The sequence below is a fragment of the Podarcis muralis genome, chromosome 6 (assembly GCF_964188315.1).
Source record: "Podarcis muralis chromosome 6, rPodMur119.hap1.1, whole genome shotgun sequence".
Classification (NCBI taxonomy): Eukaryota; Metazoa; Chordata; class Lepidosauria; order Squamata; family Lacertidae; genus Podarcis; species Podarcis muralis.
Window position 1 is genome coordinate 21,917,023 of NC_135660.1, and position 22,700 is coordinate 21,939,722.

General features: G+C 44.8%; 1 protein-coding gene across 1 annotated transcript in view; it reads right to left on the reverse strand.

Annotated features, from left to right (window-relative positions):
- The window catches only part of LOC114597909 (vomeronasal type-2 receptor 1-like), a 33,347-nt gene extending 15,712 nt beyond the window's left edge, over positions 1-17,635 (reverse strand). The window contains exons 1-3 of the mRNA XM_028731360.2: positions 16,858-17,635; positions 7,127-7,418; positions 2,334-3,206 (exon numbers count right to left, since the gene is read on the reverse strand). Coding sequence (XP_028587193.2) covers positions 2,334-3,206; positions 7,127-7,418; positions 16,858-17,120 — 1,428 coding nt within the window. The 5' untranslated portion in view covers positions 17,121-17,635. The remainder of the gene's footprint in view (positions 1-2,333; positions 3,207-7,126; positions 7,419-16,857) is intronic.
- Positions 17,636-22,700: the final 5,065 nt, after the last annotated feature.

Below are 22,700 nucleotides of genomic sequence, written 5' to 3' on the forward strand. Positions count from 1 at the left end.
TCTGATCTGATTTTTTTAGGCTCTTCTGTTTATAACAGGGCCTGCAAGACAGAGCTGTTTCACCAGGCCTTTGGCCAAGGCACAGTCTGACCCCCTCCTTTGGTAATCCTCACAGAACTCTAGCCCAATGGTTGCCATTAATTTGATTTTGAATTGATTTTAGAATGAATTGATTTTAGAATGCTGTGTTACTTTTATTGTTGTTAGCCGCTCTGAGCCCGGCTTCGGCTGGGGAGGGCAGGATATAAATAACTTTATTATTATTATTATTATTATTATTATTATTATTATTATTAAAGGACTTTCAATACACAGGCAAACTTAGGTGTTCTATCAAAGGAAGTCGCCCCATTTGCACAAGGAGATTTGTTTGCAAAATGGGGTTTCCCTTCCCTCTCCTTTCTCCATGCACCCCCTCCAATCTGCTCCAGAAGGTTCAGGCAAGCCCCAGAACAGATTTGGGAGGTGGAGGGAAGTGGTAGGGGAAACTTTTTTTACCAGGTGCACCAGGTGGTGGGGCTTAGGGGTCTTCAGGGCCCCCTCCCACTTTTCAAGGAGGGAGCTAGGCTCCCCCAAAATCCTGTGGTCCCACTCCTCCACCCCACTGATATTGCATGGGGGGGGAGGAGGCAGAATGTGGAGCCCAGCAGCCCTGCTCCACCTCCACCTTCCGGCTAATGTCACACAGGCAAGAGGAAGCTGAGCCCAGAGCCCAGCTCGTTGCTTTGCATTCCCCACCCAGCACACAAGCACCAGCATCACAGTGGCAGGATGTCCCTGTGACCCAGCCCACTAGATAGGGGCGGGACACGTCACGTGACCTGCCATGAGACATGCCCCCGCAATGGGGGGGCAAGTCTTCGCCCTTGTTTGTTGCTGAGCCATTAAGTCATTGTGCAAATGGGACACCTTCCTTGAATACAGTCCTTAATCTATGAATGACATCTTCTGTGTCCCAGGCAATATTACTCGCTTGCTTTCTGTGTTCTTATTAGGTTTGGTTTGCACAAACCTTTTAATGCCACCTCTTGTCTTTGTAGAAATGTATGAGATTTATTAGCCGACAAATGCCTGCAAAGGATTCTGGGGTCCGTTCTAAAGACCACGCTTTGTTTTCATGGGAAATGGCTTTGTGCATTTGATTGTGTTTGTGTGTTTGTACAGTGGTACCTCAGGTTACAAACACTTCGGGTTACAGACTCCGGAAGTAGTACCTCGGGTTAAGAACTTTACCTCAGGATGAGAACAAAAATTGTGCGGCAGCAGGAGGCCCCATTAACTAAAGTGGTGCTTCAGGTTAAGAACAGTTTCAGGTTAAGAACGGACCTCCGGAACGAATTAAGTTCGTAACCAGAGGTACCACTGTATGTATGCATGTATGTATGTATGTAGAGATGAGGGATATATTCAGTTCAGTTTACAATTAAAAGTGAACCTACCTAATTTGCACTTTCTGAAACAGTACCCAAACTGAAACACAGCCCTCTTTTGAAATTTGCATTTCTATGAATTTCACAATGTAGTTCTCCAGCCAAGTAATATGTGTACAAAAATGTATACTGTAGAGTACAGTGTGCATTAGAATGCTTCTCTTAAATTTACATTTGCAAAAATTGCTTTGCATAAATGTGTATATTAGGGGAAAGTCACACTAAAACGCTAGTGATTTTTCACAAGGACTTAAAAAATATATACAAACTACTATAGAAGAATTTAAGGGGGTGTTTCATGGACAAATTGGTACAACAAAGTATGGCAAATAGCACTTGTGGGAAAATTAAACAATAAAATAAAAATTGCACAAGGCCTGAAGCATGAATACTGCAGTGGTACCTCGGGTTAAGAACTTAATTTGTTCTGGAGGTCCGTTCTTAACCTGAAACTGTTCTTAACCTGAAGCACCACTTTAGCTAATGGGGCCTCCCGCTGCCGCTGCGCTGCTGCTGCACAATTTCTGTTTTCATCCTGCAGCAAATTCTTAACCTGAGGTACTATTTCTGGGTTAGCGGAGTCTGTAACCTGAAGTGTCTGTAACCTGAAGCATCTCTAACCTGAGGTACCACTGTACTTGGGGGTTGAATGGCACAGCTTTATTATGTATATGGCTAAAAACATATACATAAATGCCCCTACATTATAAAAAAATTTGGTTAACTTAAACTGTTTATCAGCTTCTGTATAAATTGTAGTCTGGGAATAATAACTTATGTTATTTGATTGTTCTTTTGTATGTATTGCTTAAACACCAGCTTCTGGGTTAGGATGAATTATGTTATTATGTATATGTATGTTGTTGTTATATGTCTGAAATAAATTAATAAATTGGTGCCTACCTGCCAGGGCTCAAACTCATCTATCTTGGTACAGTCAGGGTCAGATGAAAATGGTCCGTGTCCTGGTTCACAGGTGCGTAATTGCTCAAGGCCATAAGCAACAGCATATACAGCCTTGTAGACATTATAAGTTATCCTAAGTTCTGAAACATCCAGGTAGGTATTGTTAAGTTCTGCAAGATTCTCCTTTCCTGTGCACAAAACATCTGAAGCAAAATTGACTCTGTTCTCATGGCCAGTTACATTTTTTCTGTTGTCTGTGTTATATGATATGTTGGCATTCGGCCAAGTGCAGTTGAACGCAGACTGCCAAAATTCAATTGCCATGTCATCCTCAGGATCTTCACCTGGACGTACGTCGAGAAGAAATTCTTTGAGGCCTGGTATGTCACCCTTTCGTACACCAAAACCAATAGCCCCACCAAGGAGGGGAAAATATTCAGGCCTAGCGATTAAGGCTGATGTGACCCATGCTTCACTTGCTATCCAGGTTTTACTACTGATGTTGCTAACCATCATCTCTTCCAGTAAAGGATGGAAGTCAATATCAGATGAGTAGACCACAATTACCGTAGCAGTGCTGTTTTTTATAGCTTCGACAACTTTTTTTAGCTTTTCCCTGGAGTAAATTTTGGGGATTGTTTCTGAGAAAGCAATACAGGTATAGGTGTTCTCCACTTTTTCTTTAAAAGCTTTGACGCCGTATTTGCCATAATCGTCGTCAGCTGCTATTGTGCCTATCCATCTCCAGCCAAAATGGTGAACTAAGTCTGCCATTCCCTTAGACTGTACAGCGTCGCTTGGAATAGTGCGAAGATAGGTAGGGAACTGGTACTTATCAGTGAGAAGTAAAGAAGAGGAGGCGTAGCCAACCTAAAAGAAAAAGAGAGAAAAACAAGCAAGGTTGAGGCAAATGTTGCTGTCCCGTGCGCTACTGTTTTCTCTCAGCCGTTTGCTACTACTGGACACCTCTGTTGACTGAGAGCAATGGAGGCTAACAGGAGGGACTACAGTTCATTAGTAGAATGTGATTTGCATGCAAGACATGTCAAGTGCAGTTCATGTCATCTCCAGTTCAAAGGACATCAGGTAGCAGATTATGGGAAATACCTCTGCCTTAGACCCTGGAGTATCATTGCCAGTCAGAGTAGACAACACTGATCTAAATGGACAAATAGTGTTCTCTTCCTATCACCAAGTGACTAAGGACCAGGAACTGAAGGAGCAGCAGAAAGGTCAGTAAGAGGCGGGCAGGGGTGAGGGAAACTAACATACATGTATTATCCAAGTCTAGGAGGGCACTGGGAAGACAGACTGCTTGAGCCAAAGAAGGGCGAAAGAAACAGCAGGGTGATGGGAAATAATCCCACACTTCAAGTAGCTGGTTCTTGTTGAAAGGAAGGGGTATGGACAGAAGAAGATCCTGATTTTGCTAGGATCTGTCAGGATGCCATCTAGCTTCCTTTAGACAGACACTTTGATTCAGATCCTTGCCTGTAATCGACGCTGCCTCCAGAATTATCTTAACCAGGTCCTACTTCCAAAAGTTGGCCTTGTCCCTCCTTATGAGATTTTTCACCAATGCTCCAACCTGACTTTGATCCCTGAAACTAATATTTTCTAACTTTATGTTCACAATTACAGACGACAGGGGAACTCCTGGTACGGGGGGTGGTAATAGCTTTGATGCACAGGAAACTGAGGTGGTGCTATATACACCTTCTAAAGGGCAAGAAACTACAAGAAGGGAAGCAGCTCAAGGGAATGACTCATGGTTTCAATTGTCCCAATACTAATGCACAGAGTATGGGAAACAAGCAAGTAGAATTTTATTCTTAATACAGGATGGCAAATCTGACTTAACAGACATTACTAAAACCTGGTAGGATGAGACTCATGATTGTAATGTAGAAATTGAGGGGTATAACCTGTTCAAAAGGAATAGACAAAACAGGAAGAGAGGAGGAGTATTATATTTAAAGGATGTGTCCATTTATGAAGAGATTCATGACCTGGAGCTTGGAAAGCAGATTGAGAGTATATGGGCAAAAATTGTAGGAGAGATAAACAACAGTGAACTTACTGTGGGTGTCTAATACAGACCTCCAAGCCAGAGTGAAGACTTGGATGATGCCTTCCTAGGGCAGACTACCAAATCTTCAAAAGGAGAGATATACTATTTATGGGAGACTTCAACTACTCCAATATCTATTGAAACAAACTCTGCCAAGAATGTAAGGTCCAACAAATTCCTCCATTGCCTCACTGACAATTTCATATCCCAGAAAGTGGAAGGAGCAACAAGAGGATCATCTATCTTGGGTCTAGTTCTCACCAACAGGGAGGAACTGATCGACAAAGTGAAAGTACTGGGAACCTTGGGAGGAAGTGATCATGTCCTCCTGGGTTTCATTGTACACAGGCAAGGGAAAGATGAGTGTAGTCACACATGCACTCTAGACTTTAAGAAGACTGGTTTCAAAAAGCTTAAGGAAATACTGGGTGAGATTCCATGGTCAGAAATACTCAAAGAGAGGGGAGTCCAAGATGGATGGGATTTTCTTAAACTTTCTACTGAAGGCACAAATACAGATGGTTCCAACAAGAAATTGACGTGGGAGGCATCTAAAGAAACCAATGTGGCTGCAAAAAGAGCTTACAGATGAGCTGAGATTTAAGAAGGGCATGTATAAGAAATGCAAAAAAAGAAGAAAATGTGAAGGAAAATGATACAACAGTTGCAGGAAGGTCAAGTGGGCCACAGCTCAGGCAGGCCTGCAAAAGAGATTTTTCCACAAAACAGTTCATAATAGCAAAGCAAATTAGAACTCAAAAGAAGAAAGCATTACTTGTACTCTTTTGTAGAGGGATGAGACTTGCTCCTCTGTACTTGTTTGTTTAGTAGTCATGATTTTTGTAACTCAAGCTCAGAATGTACCGGATGATGGACTCAAGGGCATCCTGATCAAATTTGCAGATGACACCAAACTGGGAGGGGTGGCTAACACCCCAGAGGACAGGATCACACTTCAAAACGACCTTGACAGATTAGAGAACTGGGCCAAAACAAACAAGATGAACTTTAACAGGGAGAAATGTAAAGTATTGCACTTGGGCAAAAAAAATGAGAGGCACAAATACAAGATGGGTGACACCTGGCTTGAGAGCAGTACATGTGAAAAGGATCTAGGAGTCTTGGTTGACCACAAACTTGACATGAGCCAACAGTGTGACATGGCAGCTAAAAAAGCCAATGTAATTCTGGGCTGCATCAATAGGAGTATAGCATCTAGATCAAGGGAAGTAATAGTGCCACTGTATTCTGCTCTGGTCAGACCTCACCTGGAGTACTGTGTCCAGTTCTGGGCACCACAGTTCAAGAAGGACACTGACAAACTGGAACGTGTCCCAGAGGAGGGCAACCAAAATGGTCAAAGGCCTGGAAACGATGCCTTATGAGGAACGGCTAAGGGAGCTGGGGATGTTTAGCCTGGAGAAGAGGAGGTTAAGGGGTGATATGATAGCCATGTTCAAATATATAAAAGGATGTCCTATAGAGGGGGAGAAAGGTTGTTTTCTGCTGCTCCAGAGAAGCGGACACGGAGCAATGGATCCAAACTACAAGAAAGAAGATTCCACCTAAACATTAGGAAGAACTTCCTGACAGTAAGAGCTGTTCGACAGTGGAATTTGCTGCCAAGGAGTGTGGTGGAGTCTCCTTCTTTGGAGGTCTTTAAGCAGAGGCTTGACAACCATATGTCAGGAGTGCTCTGATGGTGTTTCCTGCTTGGCAGGGGGTTTGACTCGAAGGCCCTTGTGGTCTATTCCAACTCTATGATTCTATGATTCTATGATTTTATATTTCATAGTATTTGCATGGACTTTGCTCAGGATGTCGAATTGCAAAAATCTGCCACCCCATTCCTTGCAGAATGCAGAATGCATCGTGCAGACTGTTGCCACATGGGTTGAGAACTGACCAACCCATTCACCCTCAAGCCAAGGCTCAGCCATGGGCAATTTAGAGAAATGGACCAATGAGCTAGAATGGAAGGCAAGGTAAAGAAGCTGGAGAGGCAGGACTCGCTGGCAGTTCTAATACATTGCTATTTTCCATATAACACCTTTCAAAACTTCCAGAGAGAGGGAATGTGGTTTGTTCTGGAGAATAAAGACTCCATTCCTGGCTCTGCTGCCCATGTTTTCTGTATATGAAGGATTGGGAGATTGTGGCCTTCCAGATGTTGTTGGACTCAAACTCCCAACATCCCTTACCATCAACCATGCTTACTGTGGCTGAAGGGCATTGCAATCCTGGAAAGCCATAATTTCCCCTTCCCTACAACATGTCCTTCTGATGTAAGAAGAGGACCTTCTGTTGGTTTTTTACAGTAAACATTATAGTGGCGGGAAAGAACAGTTTTCACCCTGAGGGCCACATTTCCTTCTGCACAACCTTCCAGGGGCCACATGTTGGGCAGGGCCACAGGCCACAGTCAGTAGAGCAACAAATACAATTTTTACCTTGGTACAATAGGCTAGTTTCTACACACTCACACATCCCTCTCTGTCCTCCATCAGACAAGCAAGAAGCATGACCAGAGTTCAAGGACACAGTCCAGCCAGGCAGAAACACGCAAGGAAGGTAAGAAGCAAAGCTAGTGGTGGGTGTGGCCTGGGACAGGGAGTGTGGCCTGGAGAGAGTCCCAAGTGCCAGATATAGAGGCCTAGAGGGAGGCATTCAGCCCCTGGGCCTGAGGTTCTGCACCCCTGCTTTCCAGGATTCATGATACCTGAGGGAAATAGTAAAGCCCAAGGATTCTTGAGGATGCAATGGAAAGAGTCGATCCACCAGCTCCAACGACTGCTGCTAGAGGAGCACCGGTGCTGCATCGGAACACAGGGGTTGTTTCATTCTGCCCAGTGAGGAAAGCCAAGGAGTTCTCGACCGTCTTGGACATTGTATAGCATGTGTCGTAGATCTGGTAACCCAGCTTGATGCCTGGCAGAAGATCCTCATCCTTGTTTATGACGTTTATGGCGTGTATCATGGCTTTGACCCAGCGGTAACCCCGGAAATTAAACCTGCAAAGAAGAAGAATATGAACGCATGCAGGACTTTCTCTAAAAGAAAAATACTAAAAGAAAAGCTGTATCCTCCACATTCACCAGAGGTTGTTCATACTGGTGAGTACTGCGGTAGAAGAAGCAACCTCCACAAATGGGGCCAGAATGGGGTGAGGCGGAAGAAGCCTCCCCGTAAGTAATTGCCCACTCCCATTGCTGAACCCCAGGGTTACTTCAAGGATAAGCACTTTCTGCATACAAATTGTAGCAAATCACTGAATCATGAGCTCCAGTGATGGGGAACTATGGCCTTCAGGATGTTGTTGAACTACAACACCCAACATCTCAGGCCATTGGCCAAGCTGGCTAGGGCTAATAGGTGTTGGAGTCCATCCCTGCTATCCTGGCACTTAAAACCAGGCTGAAATCCTAAGCATCCTTACTTGGAAGTTCACTTCATCAAAATCAAGACGACTCATTTAAGAGAAAGTATCTTTCTAGAGGGACACGGGTGGCGCTGTGGTCTAAACCACAGAGCCTAGGGCTTGCCGATCAGAAGGTCGGCAGTTTGAATCCCTGCAACTGAGTGAGCTCCCGTTGCTGTGTCCCAACTCCTGCCAACCTAGCAGTTCGAAAGCACGTCAAAGTGCAAGTAGATAAATAGGTACTACTCTGGTGGGAAGGTAAACGGCGTTTGTGTGTGCTGGTTCGCCAGAAGCAGCTTAGTCATGCTGGCCACATGACCGCTGTCTGCGGACAAATGTCGGTTCCCTCAACCAGTAAAGCGAGATGAGCACCACAACCCCAGAGTCGTCTGCGACTGGACTTAACGGTCAGGGGTCCCTTTACCTTTTATATTTATAGAATAGGAGCATTAATGTGAAATACAGTACACTGATTTCTCTACTCCATAAATCTAATGAACTAAAACCAATCAGCTAAAATTCATTTAACCAAATGATAGTCCTATTTCTCAGCATGTAGCAAAGTAAGCCAGGACTATTGCTCCCTCCATGTTGCAGATGTGTGCTGAGGCGAGGCTTTAACCATTGAGACCTTGCTCATGCATAGTTCTAACCACTACATTACACCAGCTCTCACCTGCATCTTTAGGTTTCTTCACACTGCATCTTTAAAGCCTATTCAAAGCCTGTTCTTTCTCTCAAAGAATTCTGGGCCCTGTAGTTTAAACCCACCCCAGTTACAATTCCCTAAACCTTAACAAACTACAGACTCTAACAGACTCTGGGGTTGCGGCGTTCATCTCACTTTATTGGCCGAGGGAGCCGGCGTACAGCTTCCAGGTCATGTGGCCAGCATGACTAAGCCGCGTCTGGCAAACCAGAGCAGTGCACGGAAACGCCATTTACCTTCCCGCCGGAGCGGTACCTATTTATCTACTTGCACTTTGACGTGCTTTCAAACTGCTAGGTTGGCAGGAGCAGGGACCGAGCAACGGGAGCTCACTCCCTCGCAGGGATTCGAACCGCTGACCTTCTGATCGGCAAGTCCTAGGCTCTGTGGTTTAACCCACAGTGCCACCCACGGTGCATATTTATTCCAATGAAAAGTATTGAGTTTAATTAATTCAACAACATTGATGAACTTGGTCCAGCAATGCCAGCTTTTCAAAATCTGGTCGTCAGCCCTCTTTGGGAACCGCTGATATAAGCACATACATTGCCCTAATGTAAAAGAGAAGAAACAGGCAGAGTTTTCCATTTGATTAGCTCCACCCTCAACTGCATGTGCTTTTGCTTCCTTTTTGCTTGAACCCTCTGCAAGCTTATAAAGGATGGTTTCTGTTTTTTGTAGGTGGATGTATTAGTTCTAGTTTTTGAAATAGTATGACTTGTTCAGGGCCAAGAGTAAAGAACAACAAAACATTTCCTTTATCACCCTCCTATTCTCTAGATTGACATCATTTGGGGAAACTCAGGGAAAATATAACACTTCCATTATGCTCCAGGCCTTGCATTAAGAGGCTTTCAGGCTGTAATAGAGGGAAGGGATTGTTGTATGAGAATGTACAACACAGTTCTCATACACCAGAGTCACATTCACACCATAAATTTGATGAGAAACAGTCAAGGCTTCCACAAAAGGATCCTGGGAGCTGAAGTTTGTTAAGGGTGCTGAGAGCTGTTATGAGATCCCCATTCACCTCAAAGAGCTGCAATTCCCAGAGCTCCCTGGGAAGAGGGATTGATTGTTACACCACTCTGGGAATGTGGCCTAAAGGGGTGAAGGAGATCATCCAGATCCATTTTACCTCCCTGTTTCATTTACAGAACCAAAGAATTTGAAGTGTAGGTGGGCTCCCACAAAGCAAGACACAGTGATAACAGCAAGAACATTTATTGAACTAACAGAATGGGACCACAGGGCAAAGCAACTGTTGATCTACATTTCTGGAGGCCTGGGCCACTCCCACTCACAATGTGATTGGCTGTCTAAACAGCTGTGAATCATATAGTTTAAGGGCCAATGGGAGAGGCCCAAATCCTATAATGTTCTGTGATTGGATATCATGTATTGAATCAGAACACAGGGGCTCAGAATCGTTAGTCCAGACTCAAGTTCAGGCAAACACAGACTACTGAATAAATAACAGAATTGCAGAGTGGGAAGGGACCACGAGGGTCATCTAGACCAACCCCTTGCAATGCCGGAATCTTTTGCCCTACATGGGGCTGGACCCCAGGATCCTGAGATTAAGAGTCTCGTGCTCTACCAACTGATCTCCATGTAATCTTGGAATACCAATACAATGAGATGTAGAATGTCTTGCCAAGTGAGATGTGTCAGGTCTAGGGATGGAGGAGAAATTCGGTTTTGTATTTTAATGTGAGCCTATCTAATTTGCAATTCCCAAAATATTATGTGTACTGAAACACAGCTATCCTGTGTTTCACACCTTGCTAAATTTTGCGGTGTGGTACGCCAACAAAACAGTAGGTATGAAAATGCATGTTTTAGGAGGATGCATGGATAAAAATAAGGGACACGGGTGGCGCTGTGGGTTAAACCACAGAGCCTAGGACTTGCCGATCAGAAGGTCGGCAGTTCGAATCCCCACGACAGGGTAAGCTCCCGTTGTTCGGTCCTTGCTCCTGCCAACCTAGCAGTTCGAAAGCACATCAAAGTATAAGTAGATAAATAGGTACCGCTCCAGTGAAAAAATAAACGGCGTTTCCGTGCGCTGCTCTGGTTCGCCAGAAGCGGCTTAGTCATGCCGGCTACATGACCCAGAAGCTGTACGCTGGCTCCCTTGGCCAATAAAGCGAGATGAGCACCACAACCCCAGAGTCGGTCACGACTGGACCTAATGGTCAAGGGTCCCTTTACCTTCACTATGCATAAAAATGTGTATGTTATTAGAAATGTATTATATTGACGGGATCCGGCAAATATATGTATAGTAGGCAGAACTGTATGCAAAATTAGGAGAAATTAGGAGAACCTGGGACTTTCTGAAAGCAAAGCAGATCCTCCGCAACTGATATATGGCCCTTCCCCGGAGCCCTAAAAAAAATGCTTGGAAGAAACCAAGGAGTGGATTTTTATGTGACAGGAGTTTGTGTTTGATTCTAGGAATGACTATCACAAATTCCTGAGCTTGAGTATGAGTGAGTTCCTCTGACTGAATCACTGTTTCTACCTGGTTCTGGCGAGTGGACCTTAGAATTCTAGTAAAAAACCCAACAACATAGAGTAGTATGACCCACTGAAAGTAATGACCATGTCCAAGATAGGTCTACTCTGACTAAAACATAGCCAAATACCATCCATAGATTCCATAGGGCTGATGTCTCCCTTTCTGTCCCTGTGCTAAGGCTTCCATAATAGTACTGTTTAAATACCCTCTACCTATTGTTTAGCAGCTAAAGAATTCCCAGAAGAGAGCAAGAAGCGAATCTACGACTCTCTTCCAGTTTACATAGCAGCTGGTAGAAAGGTCAGCTATATCCCTGCTTTGTATTCAGAGTGCATACCCCACGATCTGGCAATGCATTCCAGTACGTGGTATTACTCCCAGTGAGATGGCTGCGATTCCTAACAATCATTGATGCCAGGTACTTTATTGTAACAGAAACCACAGTGAATTCTTTTGTCACTTGCCAGCATTCACCCTGGGCCAATAAAAACAAGAGAGAGAGAGAGAGAGAGAGAGAGAGAGAGAGAGAGAGAGAGAGAGAGAGAGAAATACTTTCCCCAATTAAGTCTCAAAGGATTGGTGGAAAGTGGCTTGTTAAAATAAAGCTTGCCAGCTTCAGAAAAGAAAAACATTTATTGGATTAATTGTATCACTTACAGTAAGTACTTATACACTCTTGTTTTGGTTATTTTCCCCCTTTCTTTCACATTATTTTTTCACTGAAAACATATTATTTATGTTTTCCCTGAAAACGTGTGTGTGTGTGTTGTGTGTGTGTGTTAACTATAGAGCAGGTGGGAGAATGTAGCATTGCCTGTACAACTCCCCTGCCAATATCTTCTCTCACATCCACTGCAGATATTGAGATACACACACACACCAATTCACTCCCCACAAAGGGCATGTGAAGTTTTAAAGCTTCCCTTAAGCCTTTAATATTTCTAATATCACCGTTTTTCTTGTAACTATTTTTCAATGCCATATCTCTACCTTCTAATCCATTCCCTCATGGAACTAATCAGTGATTACAATTAATTAAATGAGCTTTATTTGAAACAGCTGCTCAGAAATCCATTGGCACCAGGAGGACTGGGCTGGTGCGGAAACTCAGTTTGCAAAGCTAAGCAAATGCTGGTTACTAAAATGTCCACATTTTTGCAGGAACTCCTTCCTCCAGTACCAGCCATTGTGGTGGTGGGGTAAAGGAGAAATTCAATGTAAACCTAACAAATTCGTACTTTCTGAAACAATATTCATACCAAACACAACTATTATTCAAAATTCACACTTCCCCGAATTTTGCAGTGCAGTTCTCCAGTAAAGTCCTGTATAGGAGTAACATTTGAGAACAGCATGCAAAAAAATACATTACAGAGGGAAATTTGTGATGCAAAAATCTGCATATGAAAAAAGAGATAGAGACAGAACCCAGGGTTGTGGATTCGAGCCCCATGTTGGGCAAAAGAGGGAGTTGGACTAGATGACCCTCATGGTTCCTTTCTAACTCTACAATTCCATGAATCTAAAGTGGTACCTGGGTTTAAGAACAGTCCAGTTTAAGAATGATTTGGTTTACAAACTCCACAAAACCGGATATAGTATCTTGGTTTGAGAACTTTACCTCAGTCTAAGAATGGAATCCAAATGGTGGAAGGGCACCAGCAGCAGGAGGCCTCATTAGGGAAACCATGCCTCAGTTTAAGAACGGTTTCAGTTTAAGAATGGACTTCCGGAATGGATTAAGTTCGTAAACCGAAGTACCACTGTATAGTTCTATGGCACTGAGAAAGAACTGAGAAGCAAGAGCCAGAGCAAACAAATATGTTACCCCCTGGCTGTTCTTTATAACTTCCATCACTTACCGTATTTTTTGCTCTATAAGACTCACTTTTTCCCTCCTAAAAAGTAAGGGGAAATGTGTGTGCGTCTTATGGAGCGAATGCAGGCTGCGCAGCTATCCCAGAAGCCAGAACAGCAAGAAGGATCGCTGCTTTTGCTACGCAGTGGTCCCTCTTGCTGTTCTGGCTTCTGGGATTCAGAATATTTTTTTTCTTGTTTTCCTCCTCCAAAAACTAGGTGTGTCTTGTGGTCTGGTGTGTCTTATAGAGCGAAAAATACGGTCATTTATTTTGTATGGCTTGCTTGGGCTGCATTTGATCCTAATGCTGGCTTGGTGCACCAGTTTTGCCGTTCACTGAAAGTTAAAGCTCTAAATAGCCTTGGACCCTAGGGCATTATGAATTGTCTTTAACACCTCTGTGATTAAGTCCCTCTTCTGACTAGAGCAGGGGTCAGCAACCTTTTTCAGCTGTGGGCCAGTCCACTGTCCCTCAGACCATGTGGGGGCACAAATAACCCAGAGATGCATTTTAAATAAAAGAACACATTCTACTCATGTAAAAACATGCTGATTCCCAGACAGTCCGCAGGCCGGATTGAGAAGGTGATTGGGCCACACCCGGCCCCCAGGCCTTAGGTTGCCTGCCCCTGGATTAGAGGATAGTGGGGCAACTTTTTCCAGGTAAGTGATGCTAGCAGATTCTGCTTGTAAGAAATGAGTTGATATCTGATTGATTGCTCTTTTTGCCACAAGCAGAAGGAAAAGAAACACCAAACTTGGTTAAGAGACAGCATTATCCATTACACATAATTATAGAACCTTAGAACCTCATGGCAATAAATAAATACAGTTCATATTATAGATAAATGTGATGGATAGGTAAATGTGTGGGGGGGGTTATTGTTTTGTTTTTGTTTTAACTACAGTGGTACCTTGGTTCTTGAACGGCTTAGTTGTCAAAGAAATCGGCTCCCAAACGCGGCAAACCCATAAGTAAGTGTTCCGGTTTGCAAACGTTTTTTGGAAGCCGAATGTCTGACACAACTTCTGCTTGAGTGCAGAAAATTCCTGCAGCCAACTGGAAGCCGTGCCTTAGTTTTCAAACTGTTTCGGGAGTGGGACGGACTCCCGGAATGGATTAGGTTTGAGAACCAAGATGTTTGTTGTTTAGTCGTTTAGTCGTGTCCGACTCCTCGTTACCACTGTATTTATTTTGTGCTTTTATTTTGTGTTTTTATCTTGTGAACCGCCCTAAGATCTTCGGATGAAGGGTAGTATGTAAATTTAAACACCAACAACAGCAGCAGCAGCTATAGCCCTCTGCTGTTTTGTTGCTACAGATTGAGACTGGGAGATTACACATATACAAAGTGCATATATATTACATTACATCTACTACATATTTTTAAAAGTTTGTTTTGTTTGCTACGCATTTGCATGCCTCTTAAGTTATCATAACCAGATTTGTTTTTCAGATCAAGGAGCTGGTTCTCATCTATGTTTGGATACATTTGGTTGCCATTTTGAATCAAGATGGCTGACAGAACCTATCAAAACAGTACCAATTTGAACCAATGTTTTAAAAAACCACATGGGTGGGGGGTTGGGGCAGGCATTCCTAGAATTCCCAAGCAACGCCATGCACAGGGCTGTTAGCATATAATAACAGACAGAATGAAATCTGAATGAGATGGGAAAATGCTGATGTGGCAGAATGGATGGTAGACTCCCTGCCAATTAGAAATCATCAGGGAGAAAGTTTCCATTCCAGCTTTCCCTACACTGTCTCAGTACTCTATTTGGCATATAGAAACCATTTTGTCATATAAGCATGACATAAATGAATGAATGAATGAATGAATGAATGAATGAACAATTTGCATGGAGTTCTTTAAGGTTGGGGAGGGCCATTCCAAAATGCCTATTTTTCCCCACCAGCAGTCTCAAGTGGTGTAATCCTTTCTACCCACTCAGCACTGTACCTCCTCATTCCACTCCAGGGACAGACTCCAGCTGAATGAATTCATTGTCAGGGACTGGCTGGACAAGGAGGAGTGGTGGGAGGCCCCAGCCAGGGAACCCCCAAGGGAAATCCCAGAGGAGGAAGGCTCAGAACCCAGGGATTGGTGGCGAGACACTAAGGAGAGGTCAGAGGGAGAGGATTGGGAGAGGGTCCTAGACACCGAAGGGCAACAGTGACAGGAATAGCACATGACGCACGGCATGTGATGCTTGTGTGACATCACACACATCCGCCACATGCCAGAACCCCTCAGTCTTGGGGGACAACACGGCGCCTCAGCCTACCATGGAGGAAGCTTCTCCTAATGTCCAGACATAATCTGCTTTCTTGTTAGTTCTATATCCTCTGGAGAATGCTTGCTGCACCATCTGATATCCCTGCTGCTATGTGAAGACATGGTCACTCTTGCAGCAGTAATAATAATAATAATAATAATAATAATAATAATAATAATACCAATTTGAGGACCCTCCGGCACGTAAGAAGAAGAGATGGCTGGACCAGACTAGTGGCCCATCTAATCTAGTTTCCTGTTCCCACAGTGGCCAACCCGATGCCTGTGGGAATTCTGCAAGCAGGATCTGAGCACACGAGCACAACAGTATGCTCTCCCAAATCTCCTCCAGAGGGTCAGGATGACCCCCAGAACAGTGCACAAGGGAGGAGAGGGGTGATTGCTTCATCAGGCAAGCATAAATGCTTGCGCTAATAGAGCCATATCCTTAGTGCTATGGCAAATCCAACCCAGCGATCTTTATTTAACAATAACCCTCATCCCTGGAACCTGTATCCAAGGTAGCATGAGAGAAGCATTGCTGCTTATGGTGTGAACCCTCATCCTACTGTAGGTTCTGTCCTCAGCAGTGATGGCTCAATGCTTTGGTGGTCAAGATGCCCTCAATGGGCTCTGCTCCATGAGTTCAGCCCACCTCTCTCCTGACCCCAGAGGGCAGGACTAAAAGCCAATGGGTGGAAACTGCAGGGAAGCAAGTTATGGCAAAACAACATCCTAATAGAGAGATGTGTTTGACAGCGGAACAGTCTCCCTCGGGAGGTGGTGGGCTCTGCTTCGCTGGTATTTACCGAAGCAAAGGATGGGTGGCCATCCCTTTGGTATGCTGCCAACCAAGCAGGAAAACCACTTCAGATAAACTGCCTCCTGACGCTTGGCCTTTGCTCGTAGTTTATAACTTCAAAATGCCTTCCATATCTGATTAGGAGCATGGGGTGCTGTTTTGCAATGAGTCAGCTCAATGAGTCTAGCACTGGGTTTCCCAAACTTGGGTCTCCAGCTGTCTGTGGACTACCATTCCCATCATCCATGACCACTGGTCCTACTAGCTAGGGATGATCGGAGTTGTAGTCCAAAAACACCCAAGTTTGGGAAACCCTGATCTAGAATCAGCTCTCCAGGTTTTCAGGCAGGAAATCTCTCCTAGCCCTCCCTGGAGATGACTGGGGATTGAACCTGGAACCTTCTGCATGCAAAACAAGATGCTCTACCTCTGAGCACCGGCCCTTTCCAACAGAGGTGACGGCAGGACAAAAGAAGCAAATGCCTACACACCTGAGCATCGATACCTATATTATATATCCCCTTTCAGCCTCTGATGCACTTATTGTCTGCCCCCAGCTTAGGATATTGAGAAAGCCTTTGCCCAGCTCTCACCATGAATAACAACACACACACACCCTTGCCTTGCCACAGTTGTTTTTTCAAGCAAGGGAAATGCTGCCACTCCATAGCAGAGCATCTATTTCATGTGGTCCCAGCTTCCATCCCCAGCATCTCCCAGCTAGGCTCTGGGAGAAAATCCCTTTGTGGAACCTTACAGAGTTCCTGCCAGTCAACTCTGAGCTCGATGGACCGACGGTTCTGACTCTGTATACGGCAAAAACTCTCTGGAGGACTAGAGAAGAGGAGGAAGCAGCTTACCCCTCACATTTTGGCGAATTGGGTGGCGTGCTGGTCGGATCTTCTTCCAGGATGGTCCTGAAATGCATAGGGAACATCCCTCCGATTACGTGCATGGCATCCTCTGCGTTCACGTAGCCACGCAGATCAAACTTCCCAAGCAGCCGGCACTCTTCTTCTCCCTCCTCCCCAGCTGTGTCGTCTTCCTCGCCTCGGGTGGGCTCAAACACGTACAAGGCCTGCATCAGCAGCCCTGTGAGCAGCCAGAACTTTGCACGGGCCATTTTAACTCTGAGCCGCTGGAAGGAAATAATTGGTGTTTCCAAAAAAAAAGAGCAGAGGGTTTTTATGAGGCTCTCGCGTGTTGACTGTTCGCCAGCCTATGAAGGAGAACGACTGCTCCCATGAGGATCCACACAGGCGGATTCTCTTTGCTGCGACAGCTGCCAAGGCACAACCTCGTCTATGAAGTACTGGAAGGATAGGAAAGGTTGTTGTGGTTCTTATTACTATTATTTTTAAAAGAACTGCTCCTTCCCCCACTAAGAAAAAGGGAGTGACCCACATCTTTTCACACATTTCCCTTCTCTCATACTGATGCCATTATTTCCCATCTTTTGCTTAGATCTTTAGCGCAGGTGCCTGCGTACAAGGATAAATAAACAACGATGGTTTAAGAATCATTGCTGGATCAGACATGGAGGACACTTAGGCTACATTCACGCCACAGTTTCAAAGCACTATGGTGCCACTTTAAACAGTCATGGCTTCCCGCAAACATTCCTGGGGGAAAGTCTGGGAACCACAACGCTTGTCCATGGCAGCGGATACCGTAACACATTAGGGCATGGGTAGGCAAACTGAGGTCCGCGGGCCAGATCAGGCCTAATAGCCTTCTGGATCCGGCCCGCGGATGGTCCAGAATCACCGTGTGGATCACCAGCACGCACGTTCTTTCCCTCTCCTTCACACGTCAGTGGCGGCGGTGTCTCCTCCCTCCCTCCTTCTGGCTTCTCCCCGCCCTGCCTACAGGAGGAAGGGGACTGGGCTTTGTTGGTGCCAGCAGCAGCAGCAGCAGCACTCAAGCAGCCGCCATTTTAAGCAGCCCCTCTCCAGAGCCCTTTCGCGCACCGCTCATCGTCCCACCACCAGCCCCTACTGTTCGCAAGACACAGGCAAGCAACCACTGGGGCTCGTGGTGCTGTTGCATCATTCCCCTCCCCCCCCCAAAATGCATAGTCCAGCCCCCAACAAGGTCTGAGGGACAGTGGACTGGCCCCCTGCTGAAAAAGTTTGCTGACCCCTGCATTAGGATATGAAGGTGCCACAAGTCACTTTGCTGCAACAGATCAACACAACTTACCCATTTTAAAATCCCCAATGGGAGGCTCTTTCCAAGCCTAAGTGCTGCACATGTGCAGAAGCAAGGCAGGCAGATCATGGGCCAGATGTGAACATCCAGTAAGCCACATCTGGCCTCTTGACTGACATTCCCCCTCCCCCCTTTTAAAGCAGCAGCTTTCAGTCATTCGCTCCCCATGGAATCTTTTCCAAGTCAACACCTTTACTGAGGGACCCCAGCATGCTGGAGGTGCATTTTAGAGAAATCCAGGGGTATGCTCTTAGGCCCTGTCTCTTTGTCTATTCCGGTTGACTGGGGCTTCAACCAAATGAAAGTGAGTTGTGACGAAGGCCCCATCTGCACTGCACATTTAAAGCAGTATTGCACTGCTTTCAACACTCTCATGGCTTCCCCCAAAGAATCCTGGGAACTGTGGTTTATTAAAGGTGCAGAGAGATGCTAGGACACCCTTTTCCTTACACGGCTACAATTCCCAGAGTTCCCTAGGAAGGGGGATTGATTGTTAAATTCACTCTGGGAACTGTAGCTCTCTGTAATGCAACAACCATCTTGGCTGAATCTCTACTGTAGGCTTAGAACACTGAAAATATGCAGCCTACCAATACTTCTTGGCAAAAACGTGGTGGTTATACCAGAACACAGAACAGCCACCCTGGATTTTGGTACACGTATTGCATACTTTCCAAATGCTCCGTTGAATAGTGCTGGGTCTCATGTTGTTATCAAATGATTCATCAGTCAATGTGGACTTGGTTGCTCTTTGATCCTGCCGTTCACCTTTCGTTGGAACTCTGGTTTACCAATTGAATATTACATTGTCCGCTTATGTGCTAAGTACTTTAGCAAGATTATGATATGGGTAAATAATATATCCCATTGGTAGGCAAACTAAGGCCCGGGGGCCAGATCCAGCCCAATCACCTTCTCAACCTGGCTGCAGACTGCCCGGGAATCAGCATGTTTTACATGAGTAGAATGTGCCCTTTTATTTAAAATGCATCTCTGGGTTATTTGTGGGGCATGGGAATTTGTTCATTCCCTTCCCCAAAATATAGTCCGGCCCCCCACAAGGTCTGAGGGACAGTGGACTGGCCCCCTGATGAAAAGGTTTGCAGACCCCTGATATATCCCTATATGTCAAGGAACGCTGGGGTACATGGTGGGAGAAATGAAAGCTGTGAAGGGGAGGGGACATGATTGAGTTTTTTAAAATTACATGTGGAGAAAATGAACGGAGAGGAGGTTTTACCTCACTCTTGCGTAACCAGAGTTTTAGGGAACCAGGGTTATCTGATGAAGCTGAATAGAAGATCCAGGGCAGGCAAGATGAAAGACTTCTTTACACAGCACAGAATGTAGTGATGGCTACCCAAATTAGTCTTTAAAGGGGGATTAGGCAAATAAATTCATGGAATATAAATCCACCAACACTGGGAGAGGGCTAGCGCCCTCATCTTCTGCCTAGACGTTGGCCATGGTTAGGAACAAGATGCTACACCAGATGGGCCTTTGGTCTGATTCAGCAGGACTTTTCTTATCCTCTTATGGCCTTATCATACCATGACTACTGGAAGCCAGTGTGGCAAAGTGGTCAGAATGTTGGACTAAGACCTGGGAGACCAGGGTTTGAATCCCCACTCAGCCATGAAGTTCCCTGGGTGCCTTTGAGGCCGTCACTATCTCCTAGCCTAACCTACCTCACAGGTTGAAATGAGAGGATGAAATGAGGAGGAGAACCAAATACACCACCTTGAGATCCTTGGAAGATGGAATATAAATGTAATAAATAAATACTGTGAGGAGTGGGATTTGGTCTCAAGAGTACTTAGGCACTGGGCTGAAAGGGTTGGATGCTGACCAGAGATATCTACATTTAAATTGCTTCTGGCTGGCAATGAATAAGTCGCTTCCTTCTTGTCTGACCTACCCAACCAGGTTGTTGTGAGGAGAACATAGTATAACACTGTGTGCTGTCCTAAGATCCTCTGGGGCGATGTTTGCTAAAAGCCAATATAAACACCTCACGACTTGTCACTACTTGTCTTTACCTGGTAGCAACAGAAAACACCTGAACCCCAGAAGGTTACGAAATCCAAAATGGGCACCAGGGGAACAGATCCAGTGAAGGCAGAAGTCTTGTTTTCTTTTCTTTTTTCCTCTGCAGTTATGATTCTAAGGGAAAGGTTAATATTCAGGGAGATGTGAGAGTCTAGCTGTGAATTTGACAGGCCCCCATTGTATCTCCTTCCTACTCCTCTTTCCTTTTTCCTTCCTCTACCTATTTAAATCTTGTAATTATGTAATTAGGATGTTTGGAAGAAGAGAAAAGCAGAGTTCTAAAATCAAAAGGCTGGAGGCGGAAGTGGTGGTTACAATTTTATTTTAAAAAAACCCCGAAAACATCATTCTTCTGTAAAACAATTATTTTTAATATGTACCTATTTGTTCAGTTAGCAGGCTGCAAAAAACCCCAGAGCTGCCATAGTGTAACCAGGGAGTGGGTGGGTGGAAATTTACCTCAGAAGCAGCCTTAACAACCAAGAAATCTTTAATAAAAATGCATTAATTTTTTTAAAAAAACAGGGTTGCAAAGTGGGCATTGCGGGTCAGCTATATTATTCATTTTCACAATCATGTACTGTACAGCCTTTCCTCCTAGGAGCTCAAGGCAACATATTTAGTGCTCTTTCCTGTGACATTTAATCAGCACAAACACCTTGCAAGGCAGATTAGGCCCAATGTCAACAGCAATGTCAACAAGAGTACTGTACCTCACGCTGATAATATGCTGGTTATTAAAAAATTAAAGGATGCAATGTTTAGAGATACATGTTTTAAAGGCAGCAGATAAAAAGCTGGAACATCAACTTCTTCCATGGCTTAATAGAGCTATGACAGCACAGCACAGCACTGCAGAGTCTCCTAAGTGCTCTGTGACCTCTTTATCTGAGCTGGTTCCTGAGACAAGGTGAATTGGCTGAAGACTGAGTGCAAATGGGAGATTCAGACTTTGTTAAGTAGACTTCAGCAGAACTTTGATGGATTTCCATTTTTATTTTATTTTTTTACATATTTTCATCTTCCCTGGACCTCCAGCCTGATTTCATACAATTACATCTCCTGCAAATACTAGCAGTGAGCACCAACAGGATTGCAGCTGAGACACCACCACAGAAAGCAAAAGTGTTGTGTTAATGTAGCGAGCTCAGAGGAACTCTTGACGTTTGCAAAAGTACAAAAAAAGCCACTTTAAAAAATACTTTAGGGGGGGGCAACCTTCCCCAAAAGCTCAATGAGGACTAAGCATGTACAGGGCCAACCGAGTGTTTAAAGTCCCTGGGAGGGGGAATCTGAGAGGGCAGGGGGTGGGCAGTGAAATACCATGCCTGCAAAGAATGACATGCCTTTACTTACCGTTCACAATCTGCATTAAACATTCGCTGATGATGGTGACCTGAACCATTATGGTTTTAAAGTTTTCATCCACCTTTATTTGGAGCTAACCATTGAGACTGGACAAAATCTGTGTGTCTAGAAATGTTCTTTGCTGCACATTTTTCCCCAGCCTTGCATTCTGAAGTTGTTTCACACAACCAACAGAATACCCAAATACAGTGGTACCTTGGGCTACAAACGCTTTGGGTTACAAACTCTGTTAACCTGGGAGTTGTTCCGGGTTGCGAACTTTGCCCCAGGATGAGAACGGAAATCATGCACCAGCGGCGCGGCAGGAGGCTCCATTAGCGAAAGCGCACCTCAGGTTAAGAACGGTTTCGGGTTAAGAACGGACCTCCGGAACGAGTTAAGTTTGTAACCCGAGGTACCACTGTACTTGAATATAACATCAGAAACAACACCTTCCCGCACTTACTGATCTTCTGTTGTTATAATATAAACAAACCCAAAGCTACTCAAGTCAGCAAGTATGCTACTCTTTCTTTAAAACACCAGGTGGCAGTAAAACACTTGACAATAGAGGGAGATGTGTGTTTTCATACACACAGTTGTCTAGCTTTGCAAAAGTATTCTTAATTTTGTTTGTCCCTTTGAAATTACACAAGTCACCTTTATTGCCAGGTATTGGTATGGAAAGGGCTTTTGGTTTAATTTTTCATGCAGGGCAGGCAAAACCTAAAGATTTGTGACTCTAGCGCTTTGCATTTAATCACACAACTGTTCCTTCCACAGCAGGCTTGTCCAGGATGAAAATAAGGCGGTCTCTATGTTACGAAAGGGACACAGGTGGCACTGTGGGTTAAAGGACAGAGCCTAGGATTTGCCGATCAGAAGGTCGGCGGTTCGAATCCCTGCAACGGGGTGAGCTCCCGTTGCTCGGTCCCTGCTCCTGCCAACCTAGCAGTTTGAAAGCACATCAAAGTGCAAGTAGATAAATAGGTACTGCTCTGGCGGGAAGGTAAACGGTGTTTCCGTGCGCTGCTCTGGTTCGCCAGAAGCGGCTCAGTCATGCTGGCCACATGACCTGGAACCTGTACACCGGCTC